At 43.6% G+C, this 18,695-nt stretch overlaps 1 protein-coding gene across 1 annotated transcript in view; it reads right to left on the bottom strand.

The window, feature by feature from the left end:
* Nucleotides 1–2,833: 2,833 nt before the first annotated feature.
* Kif27 (kinesin family member 27) overlaps nucleotides 2,834–18,695 on the bottom strand; it is a 68,478-nt gene continuing 52,616 nt past the window's right edge. The window contains exons 14-17 of the mRNA XM_052157358.1: nucleotides 11,577–11,783; nucleotides 9,772–9,970; nucleotides 7,277–7,441; nucleotides 2,834–3,594 (exon numbers count right to left, since the gene is read on the bottom strand). Coding sequence (XP_052013318.1) covers nucleotides 3,131–3,594; nucleotides 7,277–7,441; nucleotides 9,772–9,970; nucleotides 11,577–11,783 — 1,035 coding nt within the window. The 3' untranslated portion in view covers nucleotides 2,834–3,130. The remainder of the gene's footprint in view (nucleotides 3,595–7,276; nucleotides 7,442–9,771; nucleotides 9,971–11,576; nucleotides 11,784–18,695) is intronic.

Below are 18,695 nucleotides of genomic sequence, written 5' to 3'. Positions count from 1 at the left end.
CTCCCACCCATATTCTAGTCTCTGTGTGCTGGAGACAGTTACTGCAGCAGACCTCAGTCTTTCTCACATGTTGTGAGTTTTGAAAATGTTATGAAAATGAAGACAGTCTACAGCTTGTCACAGTTTTAAATGTAAAATATACATAATAAATATTTTTACAATTCCAAAGAGGCTGAGCAAGTTGTTGATATGAGCAGCCCTCCCTCCCTCCCTCTGTCCCTCCGCTTGGGTCTCAGCTGTGATGCTCTGCCTCTGATTCACATCTAATGTGTAGCCCATGGGGAGCACAGGACTGCCCTTGCTGGTAATTCGATTCCATTATAACCAGTCACATAAGGTACTTGTTCTTAAATAAGCATATGTTTATTGCTGTAGGTTAGTATAAACAAGGCAATAGTGAACGAGAGTAAGGCCCAAGGCATTACAATCATAATTCTTTCTGCAGACTGCACTCTGAGTTCACAGGATACAGAACATTGAAGCACTCAAAGCATGACATTAGAAGAGAAATCAAACTCAAGCAGCATAAAGTGCACGAGTGCGACGCAGAGGCAGGGCACATAGGAGCTACGGAGCATGCCCACAGCCCTGAGCCAACCCCAGCACCAGGGGTCAGGGTGCAAAAGATCCTGATACCCATGGTTCCCAAGTAACCCCTCAGAGTCAGGGAAGGAAAGAACACTTTAAAGAGGCAGACCATTTTCCCTTCAAATACTCTGTTGCATGTGGAAAACATAACGAACAACAGAAAAATCATGTTATATAAACCATGCAGTGGTGGCACATGCCTTTAATCCCAGCCCTTGGAAGGCAGAGGCAGGCATCTAGTGAATTCAGGTACAGTCTGGTCCACAGAGAGAGCTCCAGGACAGCCAGGGCTACACTGAGAATCCCTGTCTTGAAAAAAACCAAAAACCTGCCCCATTTTATTCAGAAAGTCAGGCTTTAAGCTGGCCCAGGGGTAAAGGACTTGCTGCTTAAGCCTGGGCATATGAGTTCAGACAGATCCTTTGGCGCCCACAAAACAGCCAGGGCTGGTGGTGTCTGCCTATAACCCCAGCAAGGGGGTGGGGGCACAGAGTCGGGAGAATCTAGATCTTGCTAGCTGGCCAGCCTAGTCTAAGTATTGACTAGGTTCAGTGGGAAACCCTTTCTAAGAATTTATGTGGGAAAAGAAGGCACCCAGTTTCACTCTGACTTGCATAGGCACATGCATCATGAATATGCACATCTATCATGAATATGCACGAGCAAGCACATACTTGACCCCATGGGAAACAGGAATGACAAAATCTAACTGTTGTTGCAGTGGGGAGGAGGTACCTTATATTTCGATTATAAGCATACTGACCTAACTAGAATGAATTGTTTGTTTACATCTAGATTATATTGTTTGGGACATTATTTATGTATCTTTGAATATGTGAATGGAATTTATCAAAGCATATACAAGATACAAATGAAATGTTTAATAAAATGGGGAAAGTACACCCTTGTTACTTGGCAGTCAGTTCACATTTGTATCATCTGATGAAATCGCTGTAGTTTTATGAACTTCTATTGCTTTGTTAGTGAAAACATGTTTATTTCCACAAATAAATGTTTTAATTTCTCGGGTAAGGATTCTAGTACCAAAACACATTCTTGTATAAATTACTTATTAAGGCATAGCATGTTATTTAATCTTAAATTTATATTAGGACCTTCATTAATAAAAAGATATTTACTTATAATAGTTTTCTTTTTCTTTCTTTCTTTTTTTTGTTTTTGCGACAGGGTCTCTCTCTCTATATATATAGTCCTGGTTGTCCTTGCTATGTAGACCAGGAGAACAGAGACCCATCTGCCTCTGCCTCCAGACTGCTGAGACTGAAGGCGTGGGACACCACACTCACCTATTGTCTGTTAGGTTTTGTTGAGGGCACCGGCATTTTGTCATGAGACACACACATGATATGTGTATGTGTATACATGTATAGACACAGGCACACTTTAAACAATGGATTCAGTGAGGAAGTGGGTATTGAAAGGCGTCTGGGAGCTGAGCATGCATCTGGACAGTGGTTTTGCCACCGGCTCTAGCTGGTCTAAGAACCAGCTTTGCTGTACACGTCAAAGTATGGAAAAGAAACAAAACAATACTTCAGGGCATTATAATGAGATGCCTGTCATAGACAAATATGGTAGGAAAGAACTAATTTCTCATTTAATTGAACCAGAAAAGCTTAAAGAGGAATTTTAGCAAGACTTCATGTACACACTTAAACCCTGACGCCCTTGAGCCTGCAAGGCTGGAAACCTGAAGTTGTCAAGTTTTGCTGAAGGCACTGCTTGCTGTTTTGCCATGAGACCTGTTGTGTGTGTGTGTGTGTGTGTGTGTGTGAGATCAGATGATGTGACATCCACACACTCCACATGGTCACACTGCTCACAAACAGCTTCTTTCCTTGGAGTGATGAATGGCTGTGTTTCTTTCTGATCAGCTTCCTTGTCCAGGAAGCTGCAGACATTTCTCTTAGTTCTGGCATTGTCTGCCAGAGGTAATGCAGAATGCATATGGCAGGATAAAGGTGAAAATCTGCATTCTATAAAAATAACTATAAAAAACGAAAGATACCATGTTAAGAGTTAAGGCTGACACACAAAGTTCTAACACCTGTAATGCACCTCAGCCCACAGGCTTAATTGTGGCAAACATTTTCATTAGGTAGGTAACTCTGGCACAGTTGGGGCTTATCTGGAGCTTAAAAATACCAACACACTTGCATTTTAACATTCAAATACTATGGGTTATAATATACTTCTATTATATATATGTCTTTATATTATAGAATAATATACATCCGAAGGGTGCTTTAGTCTTAATTTTGTTCTTTAAATGGACATGAAAATAAAGCCAATACGTTCGGAGAGGAACTTACACATACTCCATGTGGCAAGCACTCAGGGATGCATTTATGAAATGCTAAAGCCCCCAAAGCACCGTAGTGCACGGAGTGGCATCAACCCCTTTCCTGTGTCCCAGGACAGAGCTGGCTACCCTGAGCTTTAATTCTGTAAGTCAGAAAAGGGATCTTTCCACATATTTACTAAATTAGTAGTTTTATTGGTCAGGGCCTGTGTGAAGTCACTAGCTTTCCTCTGGTTCTTCAAGGGAATCAGCAGTCACTGACCGGACCCCAGCTCCAAGACTGGATCGCCGCAACGATAGCTCCACGGCAGAGATTTGGCGTAATTCTCTGCGACACAGTTTGACAGGCTTGACCCCCTGAAGCTGTCCTATACTTCTCACGGGCTGAAACTGGGATGGTGGTGGACTCTGAGATTGTATGAAGGGATGGGCCTCTGTCTTATCGGCATCGCACTGCAGTTGGCCACTGGAGGGCGGTAACGAGCCGCTGCCTGGAAGTGAGTCTGGGCCGTCTTCTAACATCTGCTGGGTCAGGGGCTGAGTCTTTAAGCCGCTTGAAGAATTGTCTACTTCTCTTTCTCTGTCGTTCAATTTTGTATTTTCAGTTCTAGATGCCCATTTTAGTTCTTCAGACAGCACAGCAGTCTCTTCTGGATTCAGAACTCCATCTCCAGCATCATGATCTAAAGCGAACACAACACAAAGCAAAACAAGCAAACTCCATCTTCTGAAAACCAGGTATTTTTGCCACAGCATCCTACAAACTATATCATTATCACTAAAGATGTAGTACTTGCAAACTTCTGCTTAATGATTTCCTCAGACAGACAGACGTGTACCTCGGGGACAGTCTTGATTCACTTATAAACATCTTGCAATGTGAATATCAGATTTTTTTTAACCCATTAAAGTTGAAAAATCATCTAGTAATTTTGGTACTCTATTAACCTATGAACACTTGTGTGTCTCTGAAATCTTTTTTGTTTTTTGTTTTTTTTTTCCAAGACAGGGTTTCTCTGTGTAGCCCTAGCTGTCCTGGAACTCACTCTGTACACCAGGCTGGCCTTAAACTCAGAAATCTGCCTGCCTCTGCCTCCTAAGTGCTCAGATTAAAGGCGTGCACCACCACTGCCTCTGAACTCTTTTTAAAGAAATAATCATTACTTTTTAAGTTTAATGTAATTCAATATTTTACTTTATGCATGGGTGTGTGCCTGCATGTATGTCTGTGTAGCTACTGTCTATGCGTGATGCCTGGAGGGCAAACGTGTCCTATCCTTTGGGACTAGAGCTACAAGTGGCTGGGAGCTGCCACATTGGTGCTGGGAAGCAAACCTAGGTTCTCTGAAAGAGTGGGCACTGCTTTTAGCTGCCAAGCCACCTCTCTAGCCTGAAGAATCATTTACTTTCTGGATGGGTGTCATGTGTGAGCAGTGTCTGAGGGGCGAGGAGGGGGCATCAGATTCCCTCCAGCTGGACGCACAGGCAGCTCTGAAGTGCTTGACACGCATCTGACCCTGGGATCTCTGCAGGAGGGGTGGGACCTCTTACCCGTGAGCTGCCTCCCAGACCCTCTGTCCTCTGCTTGGCTTGTTACTGGTTAATTTCAACTCCTGGCCGAGTAAAGGCAGCTCTGGACCACACCAGCTCTGTCCTACACACACACACACACACACACACACACACACACACACACACACACACACACGTATGAAAGTCTTGGCTGCCTCCTAGTGTGACAGCAGTATTCTGCTGCCCATCTGTATTCTGTGACACTTCCATGCTCAGAGTGGCCGCCACAGCCCAGCTGTCAGGTAGACAGCCCCTGCCATGAGTGATTAGAGCTCATCAAGGTCCAACCTCAGAGGTCTTCCACCAGGACGGATCTAATATCAAAAACTTGCCTAAGGGAAACCCACCTGAGTCAGTAGTGATACAATAATTGCCAACTTTCGCCCGAGTCGCCAAGCACTTAGTATACGCTGAGCCCTGTGAAGCCAGACTCTAAGCTGGAGCTTGGCTTTGAAGTGACCTACACCACTGGAGGAGAGAACCACCCATCCACACATAAATGCACACAATAAGTAACAATGGGCAAGCCCAGTGGGGTTATCAAGCCTTGGCTGTGCGTCTGTCTCTGACATGGTTGCTGAGAGTGAGAGGTCTGGTTGCCTTCACCAGGCACCAAGGAGAGCTCAGAAGCTGAGCTTCCCAGTGACTAGAACACACAGCAACCTTTAGGAGTCACTACCTATGGGTAACTTTGTGTCTGTTCTAATTCCAGGTGAAGATCTGTATTCACGGCTAGTTCAGGTTTTCTGGTTTGGAGGGATTTCAATAACTTCATCTTTGTTTCCCCAGTACCAGGGATTAAACTCAGTTGCTTTAAGCCCTGGGTTATAAACTAGAATATGCTTGTCTATAAGTTAATTTCTCTAGTTATAGAAAAATTTTAAAGATTTATTCATGCTCTACCTGCGCATATGCCTGTAGGCCAGAAGAGGGCACTAGATCCCCATTACAGATGGTTATGAGCCACCATGTGGTTGCTGGGAATTGAACTCATGTCCTCTGGAAGAACTGCTAGTGCTCATAACCACTGAGCCATCTCTCCAGCCCCAGAAATTATTTTTAAAAACAGCTAGAAATAAGCATTTCTTTTATATATCTTTCTAACTTTCAAATTTGGGGTCAAGTTATTTTTAGAAATATTGATTGTTGCCCTATTTTAATGTCTTATAAAAATATAATAATATATTACCTTCCAGGAACTTTTGACTTTTGCAGAGTATTTTGTCAAGGCGATCTTTCCACTTATTAAGGGACTAATTTCATATATGCACAGTTAATTACTGAATTTGATAACGTGTTTTAAATTCTTGAGGTCATGCCTTAGCACTGATTTCAGAAATGCATACTTTTACTTTCATTGTATTATTCTCCTTTATACAGCTTTTTAAAAACTTGTTGAATAAAGATTTATTTCTGTAGTATGTGTATGTGTATGTGTATGTGTATGTGTATGTGTATGTGTATGTGTATGTGTATGTGTGTGTGTCTGTATGAGGCCATAGAGTGTAAGACTGTCTGGAGTGAGTTATAGGTGAGTGTCATGTGGGTCCCAGTGCTTCTAACCACTGAGGCACCTCCTGTATAAAATTGCCTTTGGTAATAAAAAGGCTTAATTCCTATAATATAGAAAAATAATATACAGGGCTTTAAAGGTTAAGAGAGTCACAGACAGCAAAAGCCACTGGCACATAGACAATTAATAAAAATAATAAATTTCTATAGTTTTATGAATTACTTTAATTTAGCTTATATATTTAAATTTTACATATTTTTAATATTTGAGTCAAGTATATTCCTGAACTGTTAATAAGAGAAGGTTAACAAGTAATGAGCAGTTCCATAGCTATGGTTCCTATTGATAAACTCAGGGCAGATTCACAAGTCTGAGCTGAGGAAACCTCAACAGCATAGAGCTGCCGGTGTGTGTAAGGTGTAAGGCCCAATTCCTAAGAGACACAAGAGGTTCAGTTTTTTAATTCACTGCACAGAATTAAGCCTGGCATTTATACTACCCCAAGATATTATTTGAAACAATTTTTATGGAAGGCAGTGGTGGCACATGCCTTTAATCCCAGCACTTGGGAGGCAGAGGCAGGTGGATTTCTGAATTTGAGGCCAGCCTGGTCTTCAGAGTGAGTTCCAGGATAGCCAGTGTTACACAGAGAAACCCTGTCTCAAAAAAACCAAAACCAAAAAAAAAAAAAAAAACCCAAAAAACAAAAACCAAAATGAAACAAACAACCCCCCCCCCAAAGATTCTTTATTTGGTTTTAATAGATTCTTTTGAAACAATACTTTAGCCATCTTATACTTTCATTTTCAAATTTGGTCTTAATATTTTCCATAATAAGTAAAGCTTTCCCCAGGAGAAAAGAAAATGATCATGTGGAGGTGCATATTTTTAGTCCTAGCACTCAGGACACAGAGGCAGGCTCTGAGTTTAAGGCCAGCCTGGTCTATAGAGCAGGTTCTAGGACAGCTAGGGCTACACAGAGGAAACCCTGTCTCAGAACCCCACCCCTTCACCCAAAAGAGAGAGAGAGAGAGAGAGAGAGAGAGAGAGAGAGAGAGAGAGAGAGAGAGAGAGAGAGAAGAAAAACAGAAAGCCATGAGCACTCTACACACACACACACACACACACACACACACACACACACACACGGTCACTTCCCATGGGGGCTGTCTTACATAACTATTGTTTGTCTACCTCACCCTCACAACCTTGTCTCTTGGGAAGCGCTGCACTAGAGTCAGGGAGGGTCTTGGCAAACGTTAGGGACACAGCAGCCTTACGCTCGGTCAGTGTGCGCGGCCACTGCGCTGTTCCTTGTGCGGGGTCTTTCAGTCTCTTCTTGAGATCTCTGCTTGTTTTCTTATAGAAGTAGAGATCCTTTTCCAGCTGCTGGATTTTATCTTCATATTTTTTCAAGGTTTCTATAATGCTGTCTCCATCTTGGTCTATAAAGCAAACATTTACATTAGCTTTGACTATAAATGATTTTGTTTTTTGTTTTTTGTTTTTTCAAGACAGGGTTTCTCTGTGTAGCCCTGGCTGTCCTGGAACTCACTCTGTAGACCAGGCTGGCCTCGAACTCAGAAATCCGCCTGCCTCTGCCTCCCGAGTACTGGGATTACAGGCATGTGCCACCACTGCCCGGCTAAATGAATTATTGAAAATTACACTTTATCATAGCTCCAGACTCACCTTAGAGGGTCACAAGTATATTACACATCTGTTACCTGAAGGGATCTTTTCAGCCACAGTATGGATTCTTTGGCCTATAAATTCCTTTAATAGGATTGCCCCCCCTCCCACTTCTCTGCCCACTCTCTGACAGACACTTCCTCTTCCCAACTCAGGGAAGGGTTTGCCTTAGTACTGACGAGACTTACGTAAATGGGCATTTCCTCTCAACTAACAACTCATCTGTGTGGACCTCTGCCAGTCATCATGCTAATATATTAGCTTAAGATTGGGTTAGGACTGTGAATATATGGAAAGGCTTAACTCTGAGTTTAGAGACCCAAGAAATATACAGTCAAAACCCCACAAAGTGAAAAGCTGTTAATAATGAGTCTAGAAAGATTAAATCACAAAGAAAAAACACTATGGAGTGGGGTTGGGTGCTCTGATTGTTGCTCCAGGTAATGCAGGACTTGTAGTTAATACTTAGGAGTGTGCACCTTTGCTCTGTAGTGATCAGGTCTCAGGTACTTTTAGACCTTCGTATGACCACACAGAATGACTCTATTGATTTCACTCTGTTGCTCTTCTTCTATCTTATTTAACCCATCCTATTGCTTTAAATGCCATTTAGGACCAGCCGCGTTTCAGAAAAGGAGTGCACGACTATTGGTGCAAGGCCCCAGGGTGTGATTTTCAGCACCCAAACCAAAATGGCCAATGGAAGCACAGCAAAGCGGCCACCAACCACAGCACACAGCTTTATTTTCCATACCAAAGCACTTGAAATTATAAAACTCACAAATTGTTAATAATTTTAACTAGTGTGTATTATCTTCATGTATAGCTATAGAAACAATTTAATTTTTATTGACTTTTTTGAGACACAGTATCATGGGTGTTGAGCATGCTAGAACAGACCCAGGCTGCACACAGGCTGTGAGCAGTCTGCTAGCTGGCTGAGCTCATCGTGAGAGCTCCTGTTATGTGATCCTCCTGTTATATCACCTCAAAGCTCACAACAGCTCTGTCCGACTCTCAGCCTTTGAGCACAAGCACAGAAAGAAGAGGACCTGTCAGAATGCAGGGGTGTGTGGAAACCTACCAAGGGAAACTCTGCTCATGAGGCAAAGCAGTTGCTAATTAACTTTGTAGAAGTAACTTATTGTCATTTCCTCTACACCCAAAATCATATTTTCAAATGTTTTGCTTCTTCAGGTTGCTTCTTTTAAGCTGCTTAGCTGACACACGGCAGCTCTGTGCTCCTGAGGTGGAGGCTGAGCGGCTACCCTGAAGCTGAAGCCCTCCGCCAGCAGGGATGAGCTGTCTGTCTGGGTGCCAGCCATGTTCTCAGGTAATGTGAGGAGACCGACAGCAGCTTTCTTTCTACACTAGAACCTATTGTTGGGCTTCTGATGATCATTAATGATGCTACATATCTACCGATTTTGACCTATAATGCATAAGATTTTATAGTCAACTAAAAAATTACAACAGAGCCTGTCACTTCATCTGTATGTGAAAACCTCAGAAGTTGTCTTACATTTCCACATAAAAGCCAGACCAACAACAAACCAAGAGGATTTTAGGAGTTCTTGGGTGTCTGGGAGCAGGCAAAGGAATGGCACTTCAAACATGAGTAGTGACTGAGTACACACCGCTGAGTAGTGACTGTGCACACGGCTGAGTAGTGACTGTGCACACGGCTAAGGAGTGACCGTGTGCACACACCTCAGTAGTGACTGTGCACACGGCTGAGTAGTGACCGTGTGCACACACCTCAGTAGTGACTGTGCACACGGCTCAGTTGTGACTGTGTGCACACAGCTGAGTAGTGACTGTGCACACGGCTCAGTTGTGACTGTGTGCACACAGCTGAGTGGTGACTTTGTGCACACGGCTCAGTAGTGACTGTGCACACAGCTCAGTTGCGACTGTGTGCACACGGCTGAGTAGTGACCTTGTGCACACGGCTCAGTAGTGACTGTGCACATAGCTCAGTTGTGACTGTGTGCACACGGCTGAGCATACTGTGGTCTGGCTCTCTTCCTCAGCATTTCCCTTACCCACCCCTTCAGTAACTGACAGCAGAGGGAAGGGCTACCTTTGAAATGATGTAACAACAACTGCATCTTCTGTTCATGTTCCTTCTGCTGGAGGGTCAGTCTTCGGTCACACTGCAGTCTCAGATGCTCCAATGCAGATTCTAACTCATGGACCATATTGTCCCGTTCCAGAACCTTCATTTTCATCTCTTTATTCTGCAACTGTTGTTTACGTTCAGTCTCTCGCAAATTGATTACCTATCAAAGACATTTATTTTTGTCTTTTAAGTGTATCTTATGTACCTAATACAATGGAGTAACCCAGTTTTCTTGCATTACATGAAGGTGAAGTTATTTAACTTCAATAATATCTTAAGTGCCTTTTAACAAGTGTTAGATGACCAGGCAAATGCTTTAAAATATAACTACAAAGTAGCCAACAACCTTTTGAATTTGTCAAAATTCTGAATCAGTAATACTTTCATTTTCAATACAATATTGAACTAATAGTCACCCCTCCAAAGCTTCTTAGATATGATTTCTGTAGTTAAGATTATATGGTTCTCTTTCTTGGTTCCTTTTCTTTTGGAGACATGGTTTTCCTTATTATATCCCTGGCTGGCTTTGGACTTTCCTCCTAAGTGCATGGGGTCTGAAGACATGTGCCACCATGGCTGGTTATAGTTCTATAACTGTTTCTCCAGTCCACACAGCTATAGAGGAATGTTTATATTCTTGCAACATCTACATATACTCTGTCTTAAGTGAAAGAATATTTTAACCTTAAATGCCAAAGTTCTGTTTCAGGCCATCGCGTTTTGTGTGTTGAGGTCTGCTGTGTTGGTAGGAAGGCAGAGCCCTGTCGTCAGAGTCTGTGCTGTAGAACCTGACAGGACTCCCATTAGAATAACAGCATGTGGCCTTAGCTACATCCCTTGGCTAAGAACCCTCAGGATACCATCAGAGACTCCGCCTGTCTCCAAGCCCAGGCACACGCCCACTACATACGGTCTATCAGTAATAGCTGCTGACTAGTGATGGATTACTCAAGCCTCAGGAGACTGCTTATTATTTTCATTCACTTTTTTTTGAGACTCTGGTTGTCTTGCAACTCACTATGTAGATATGGCTGTCCTCAAACTCCCAGAGACCCTCCTGCCACTCTGTCCCTGGTGTTGGGATTCAAGGTGTGTGCACTGTGCTAAGCTTTCCATTCACCACGTATTTCACACAGTTTGACTTTGAAAGCGTCTTTGTTTTAGTTTGTATCAATTGCCAGATACTGTCTTCAACTCAATATATTTTTAGGGAAAAGCTATTCGTCATAATATAAATTTGAAGTGGAAAAATATCATAAAAACATTAATGTAGTTCTCAATGTTACAAAATATCAGTAAATTGCCATTTTAAAATAAAATTTGATTGATTTAAGCACATTCAATTAATAAAACCTCATACTATCATTGCTACCAATGTGCCTGCCATGCTGTCTCCACTCAGCATGGTGAGGGAGGATGGGGAGGCGCGCTCTCCTCCTCTTCACAGGCATGGAGGAAGGAAAGCCAAGGCTGTAGACCCCACTTTCCATAAACAGCATTTACATTTAGAATCAAGAAATAAAAGGAAGGGCATCAGTCAAACTGTCTAGACCTCCTCTAAGGGGACCTTCAGTTTTCAGCACCTCAAAGGTAAGGCTTATTTGGGTGATTCACAAACTTTCTGGTAACACTCGGTCCATAAAGGGAAGCTGTGCTTGCATTTAATTGGCCACCAAATCTTTGAGAATGTCACTTCCTTTAAAAGTTCAATATAAATAAGGCATCCTGACCCTTTCTAAGAAAAGTAGTGTTCCTTAGAAACATACCTTGTTGAAATATTTGAAAAGAATAGCTCGAATCTCAGCAATATTCAGGCAAACTAGTTTTTCTAGAACATTTGCTTCACTTTGAGAGAGGTTCTGGAAGGATGCCTTGAGTGAGTTCTGGCGACTCTGGATGCTTTCATTCTTGAATTCAATTGCAGCTTCCAGAGCTTCTATTCCTTCTTCGAGTTGGAAAAGAAGATGTTCTTCCTAGAGATCAGGGAGAACATTCATCTTAAAGAGAAGGTATGACCTGCATGCTGTCATATGCTTACCTCAGATCTCACCATGCGACTGAGTTTAAGGGATAATACCCTTAAATTCTCACTAAATGTAGAGGACACAGTATTTGAGATGTGGCCGATGTATCAAGTGTTACACTTGATACACTATCATCAAGTCTTCACAGTAATATTACATATCAAAATAGACGGTGCAAAAGCTAGGTGAGATCCATGATGTTCCTAGGCTATGCAGCAAACCCTGATGACCTAATCTAAGGGAGACACGTGAACAAGGCCTCAGCTCATAGACTGCAGAGCCGCTGTCTCCCTCAGTAGTCCTAGACTGTGGAGAGTCTGTCCTGGTGCAGCCTGTAGAACTGCTGTACCCCCAAGGACCTAGCCAAACAACACAGGATGGGACAGAAGGAAGGGATGCTTAGAGCTAAGAACTAGTGACAAGGACAGAGTCTGTGGGACAATGCAGCAGAGGGGACAGAAGCAGCCAGGGCTTAGGGAGCTGTAACATTTCTTAAGAGTTCTATGAAATGAGCCAGACAAAGATGCATGTGCCCAAAATTCCAGTATTTGAAAGTCTTAGGCAAGCCAGGCAGTGGTGGCTCCTGCCTGTAATCCCAGCACTCTGGGAGGAAGAGGCAGGTGGATTTCTGAGTTCGAGGCCAGCCTGGTCTACAGAGTGTGAGCTCCAGGACAGTCAGGGATATACAGAGAAACCCTGTCTCAAAAAAACCAAAATCCAAAAAACAAAAACAAAAACAAAAACAAAAACAAAAAACCAAAAAAAAGTCTCAGGCAGGAGAATCATCAGTTCAAGTTCCATATTGAAACCCTGTTTTTAACTTCCTTCAAAAAAGGAGATTTCTATGAAATGTTATTTTAAATGGTAGCAATATAACATCAGCTAATATGCTGTTTGTGTCAGAAAACCAACTAGTTCTTTGAGCTGCCCAGGGTTATACTAGTGAAGACAGGAGAAGGCTGGCTGAGAGCTGGCCTGTGCTCTGCGCCTGTGCAGAGCAGGCTTCTGCAGGAGGACACCCTTGCCTGCACTCCTTACTGCTTAGCATGGGCTTTACTGCATAATTTAAACTTATTTGTTGAATGAGTTAATGAAAAATTCAAAAACTATTTTCATATGTCTGTTATTTTCCCACCACTTCTAGGAGATGTTAGGACTTCCAGACCTCCTTTTCTTCAAGAAACAGGTAATAACTTCATCTAGCAGGAAGTCACATAATTATTTTAGAAAGCTATCTTATTAAATCTACTGGAAGAACAGTGTGGTGAAAGCATTCAATAGCCACTTCTCTGTGTAGTAACTAACCATCCTTGGATTGTATGATAATTGTCCCAATAGAAACCCAACAATCATATTTTGAAAGATTGTTTTATAATTTTAAATTATTGTGTATTATTTATGTGTGTGAGTACAGGTGCCTTGCAGAATCCAGAAAAGGATATTAACTGTCATGGAGCTGGAGTTACAGGTGCTTCTGAGTGGCCAACATGGGTGCTGGAAAGTGAACTCAGGTCCCTAGCCATTAACGCCATCTTTTCAGCACTAATAATATTTTTAAGAGGAGGAGAAAAAAGCCACTTTAAATACTTTTGAAAGGTAATTACATGAGTGAATAAAAGAAATTAAGACATAGAAGTGAGTTATCTAAATAGACTACATCTGACTTTTCAATTCATACACTTATATTTTATCAAAAATAAATATAAAAGGTTTCCTGAGACTAGTTTAGAACACGGTTGAGAACAATTCAATATAATTTTAGTTCCTGCAGTTTCAAATGTAAGTTAAGAAACAGCTGAGAAAATAGAAAGCATTATTATTATAGAACCCTGAGCATAGGGAGTGGCACTATTATGAGGTGTGACCTTGCTGAAGTGGGTGTGGCCTTGTTGAAGGAAGTGTGTCAGAAGCTCAGGCTGGGCCCAGAGTCACTCTCTCTTCCAGCTGCCTGCTCCTGCAGATTCAGAACTCTCAGCTACCTCTCCAGCACCATGTCTGCCTGTGTGCTGCCATGTTTGCCTGTGTGACACCATGTCTGCCTGTGTGACACCATGTTTGCCTGTGTGCTGCCATGTTTGCTGCCGTGACTGTAATGGACTGAACCTCTGAACTGTGAGCCAGCCCATTAAATGCTTTCCTTTCAGAAGTTGCCATGGTCACAGAGTCTCTTTACAACAATAGAAGCCCTAACTAAGACACAAGTTGATACTTGGGACTGAGGTAGTGCTGTAATTAGTCTGACCGTGCTTTTATTCAGGAGAATGTGGACTCTGGACTAGAGAAGCAGTGAGTGCTGTAAATGGCCTTAATGGGCTGTTCTAGTATGAGCATGGAAGTGTGGTGCTGAGGGTGATTTGAACTATGGGGTCTCCTGGCTCAAGAAGTTTCAGAGGATAAGAATATAAATATATGGCCTAAATATTGTTCTTTCGATATTTTGCCCTTTGGCTGCTTTCTGCATTTGTCTACAAACTGTGGCTCTCAGTGGCCATCTTATGCAGATCTGTAATGTCCACTCCGAGGGGAAAGGGGCACCAGGAAGGGTAAACAGATGGAGAAAGGGAGCAGTGACCTCAGCAAGGCCCAGCCAGCTACGCTTCCAATCAGTGAAAAGGAATGAAAGAAACGCTTAGGGCCAGGCATGGTGGCGCACGCCTTTCATCTCAGCACTCTGAAGGCAAAGGGTGGTGAATCTCTGAGTTCAAAGCCAGCCTGATCTACAGATAGAGTTCCAGGACAGCCAAGCTGAGACAGTGAAGTAGACCATCAAAAAACAGAAAGCTGGTGAAACTGCATTTGATTGGGGGGCCATGGCCCACATCAGGAGAACTTGGCAACTTTGGACACATGGTTCTGAATTTAAAGTCAAGGATACAGGAAAGGGGTTATGGAATCTCCCTCTGTGACAAAGGAAAGTTGCTGAGGCCAGGGGTGTCAGGGGTCCCTGCATGGAGACTCAGAGATGCCAGACACTGTGTGAGGTTGTGACAAGGACGCCTGGGTTGCCTTAGAGACCCCAAGACCTTGGAGATGCCAGAGCCGTGGGACACCTGCAGAGGAGAGCTGCTAACAGGGAGCAAAACCAGCCCTAGAGAGAGAGAGAAGTGTGTTACAGGCAACAAAGCAGAGAGGAGCTGCAGAACTGGAGTGAGTTGACATCAGACATGGAGATGCAGAGTTTGGAGTTTACCCAGCTGGTTTTCCATCTCGCTTTGGTCCAGTGTTTCCTCACTCCCCTCTCCAATGGTGATTATATCCTGTGTTGTTATATGTTGCAAGTATGTGATCTGCCCTTTCATTTTGATTTTACAGGTGGTTACAGTTAAGAGATTGCCGTGAGTCTCAGAATAGATTTTGAATTTGGGACTTTTAAAAAGTGTTGGCACTAATTGACTATGGGGACTGTTGAAGTTGGACTGAATGCTTTCTGCCTTATGATCTTGCTATAAGCCTGTGGGGGCCTAGGAGTGGAATGTGGTGGCCTGCAGTCCCAGCACTTGGGAGGCAGAGGCAGAGGCAGGCGGATTTCTGAGTTCAAGGCCAGCCTGGTCTACAGAGTGAGTTCCAGGACAGCCAGGGCTAAACAGAGAAACCCTGTCTCGAAAAACAAAAACAAAAAAAAGAAAAAGAAAAAGAAAATGGTCCCCACAGGCCCATAGGGAGTGGTCCTATTAGGAGGTGTGGCCCTGCTGGAGGAACTGTGTCACTGGGGTGGGCCTTGAGGTCTCAGAAGTTCAAGTGGAGCCCAGTGTCACTCTCTCTTGCTGCTGCCTGTCTATGCAGAGGTAGAACTCTCAGCTTCCTCTCCAGCACATGTCTGCTTGCATGCTGTCATTTTTCTGGCCATGATGACAATGGACTGAACCTCTGAAACTAAGTTTGCCCCAATTAAATGTTCTCCTTTATAAGAGTTGCCTTGGTGAAGAGATTGTCTCTTCACAGCAGTGGAAGCCCTAGCTAAGAAGACACACCCCCAAGCTGTACACTGACCTCCATACATGTGCTGTGGCATATGTGCATGTGCATGCATACATATGCAAATGTACTCGGGTACATATACACACTCCACACAATGACATTTTAAAAGAGTGAAAATTCAAAATAAAATGAAGCATTACACATGGTTGTGGGTCCCTCTTATTCAGGATGCGTGGCTGTGGCCATGATTCCGGCATATTACCATTACTTTTAACCCTGAGATGGCAGGTATGGGTAGGTCCTGAGCACCAGCTTTTCTATATATAGGCTTCCTAGAGAATGGGGTGCAAGGCAGTGGTTCCTAGATGTTTTAGGAATCCACACATTCCTTTCAATAATGAAGTGAAACAGAAGACTAACAAAAGCTTTCAAGCAAGTATTGCATTATATGTACATTTTGGATAAACAAATGTTTAAATATAGAAGATGGAAGTAAAATATAAAAGATAGAATAGAGGTTCTTAAATTTTTCCTGTACACCACTTACTATAAACAACTCTGAGTTATTAGCAAACAAGATGCTTATCCTATCGTCTGCAGCAGCATGGGTAGAGAGAGAGAGAACATCACGTTAGTGCAATGAGTGTAGCACGGAAAAATGGATGTGAAGCGTTTCAATCCTCTTGAGCAGCAGCAGCAGCAGCAGCAACGCCTATGACAATGCTGATGCTGATGCCGACAACAAAAAGCCAATCTAACGCAGGAGTGGACTAGCAGTCAGAGGAAGCAGGCAAGTGAGAGGTTAGCAGGCACCCAATACAGTTAGGCAGGTGGATCCAGTTCTCAACCCATTTAGATTTAAGTGTCAACCTGATACAGCTAGAGTCACCTGAGGAGGGTGTCTCCCTGGCAGGGGTCCCAGATGAGACTGACCTGTGGACAGATCTGTGTGGTACTGTCTCGACTGTTCACCGATATCGGCCGGCTAACTGTTTTTCTGGGATAGATACAGTAGCAAGCAAAGTATGAGGCAGCAAACACTCCAACAGTGTTCCTCCATGATGTCTGTTCTTGCGGAGTTCCTGTCCTGACTTCCCTCAGTGATGTGTGGACTGTGACCGGAAGCTGAAGTGTATTTCTCCCTCAGGATCTATCATTGTTATCACAGCAGCAGAGGAGACGAGGACAGGCACTGCACCAGGAAGCTCAGCTGTGCCGAGCCTCACTGTGGGGTCTGGAGAAGAATGTAAAGGCTTTGGCACTGGGGCCTGGAAAGGCTGTTGAGTGCTCTGAGTAGGAGCATGGAAGGCATGCACGCCAAGCAAAATGCAGACAGCAGAGGCCTGGGATGTGAGGATCACAGGAAGCCAAGATTCTGTGAAGACTTGGAATGGGGCCATTGTGAGATATTATGGAATAAGAATATGCTGATCAACTGGGGCTGAGAATCAGTTATGATTAATGAGAGATCAATACCACTGAATGAAATGTGTTCTACTGAGGCAATAAGGACATATTTGCACAGGGTCAGCACATAGAAGCTGTGGTCCAAAGCGGGGCTGGCAGCCAAACTTGGCAATTTGTCAAAGTTACCAACAGTGCTGGTTTTGAAAGCACAAAAGATGCAAGACTGTGGGAACCTTGGAGAGTGGGTGAGGCCTGGTGCTATGTGGCAGGGACACTAAGTGCCTGGAGAAAGACCACGAGAGACCACTGGCGAAGCGCATCCTCCGCGGTAGTGGAGAACGCCAGGATGTCAGGGCTGTGGGGTGGTTCTCAAGGCCTGACACAGGTGAGAGCAGAGTGGTGCCATGAACCATGGATGGCAGAGATGAAGAAATGGGCCCACTGCAGCTATCTGGAGCTGGAAAACTCCTTTTTCAGTGAGTCCCAGGGGCCAAATGCTGAGCTACAGGGTCTGGACTTACATTGCTGACTGTTTATATGCCCTGTGATCTCCTTTTTGGGGTAAGAAAGTGTGTAACTTTTATTCTGTAGGAGCCCACAGTTAAGAGATGCTGGATTTTTTTTTTTTTTTTTGGTTTTTCGAGACAGGGTTTTTCTGTGTAGCCCTGGCTGTCCTGGAACTCACTCTGTAGACCAGGCTGGCCTCGAACTCAGAAATCCACCTGCCTCTGCCTCCCAAGTGCTGGGATTACAGGTGTGTGCCACCACTGCCCGGCTGTATTTTAATTTTAATAGGTATGTGTATGTCTATGTGTAAGTATGCCACATATGTACAGTGCTCACAGAGGCCAGAAGATGACTCTGGTCCTCCTGGACTCAAAAGTGGTTGTGAGCCACCTGAAGTGGGTGTTGGGAACCTAACTCCAGCCCTCTAAAAGGCAACAAGTGCTCTAACCACTGAGTCATCTCTCCAGCCTACGTATGAGGCTTAACTTCAAAAGAGACCTTGTACTTTTAAAGCACTGGAATTTTTTAGACTGGACTTTTAAAAGTTGGAGTGTGTTTTATATTAACATGATATTCTAGAGACAGAGGATGAAGGGACATAGATTAAAAGTAGTGTGTTTGTGTGTCAAGCTGCTAAGGGATGGCCTGCTGGAGTTTTGCTTTGATTGTCAATGTGATACAGCCTCGTCCTGAGAAGGGAGTCTCAGTTAGGCACTGTCTAGATCCTGTAGGCGTATCTGTGGGCAATTGTCACCTGATGCAGAAGGGCCCAGCTCACTGTGAGGGGCGTCATGCTGTGGGCAGGGCACCCTGAACTGTATGAGAAAGATAGTGAGTCAGAGCCAACCAAGGTGAGCCAGCACCATACTTTCTGTTTGCGTTCCTGCCTGTGATCTGGGAGGTGAAATAAACTTTCTCCTCCTCTGAGTTGCTTTTAAACAGTGTTTTATCCCAGCAACAGAAGGGAAGCTAGCATGTAGTAATTTACTATCCATTTCAAAATAACTAGAAAACTCCTAGTGTTTCTAC

Source organism: Apodemus sylvaticus, chromosome 14, assembly GCF_947179515.1.
Source record: "Apodemus sylvaticus chromosome 14, mApoSyl1.1, whole genome shotgun sequence".
NCBI classification, from domain to species: Eukaryota; Metazoa; Chordata; class Mammalia; order Rodentia; family Muridae; genus Apodemus; species Apodemus sylvaticus.
Note: the sequence above shows the minus strand (reverse complement) of the source record. Positions and strands in the feature narration are given on the sequence as shown.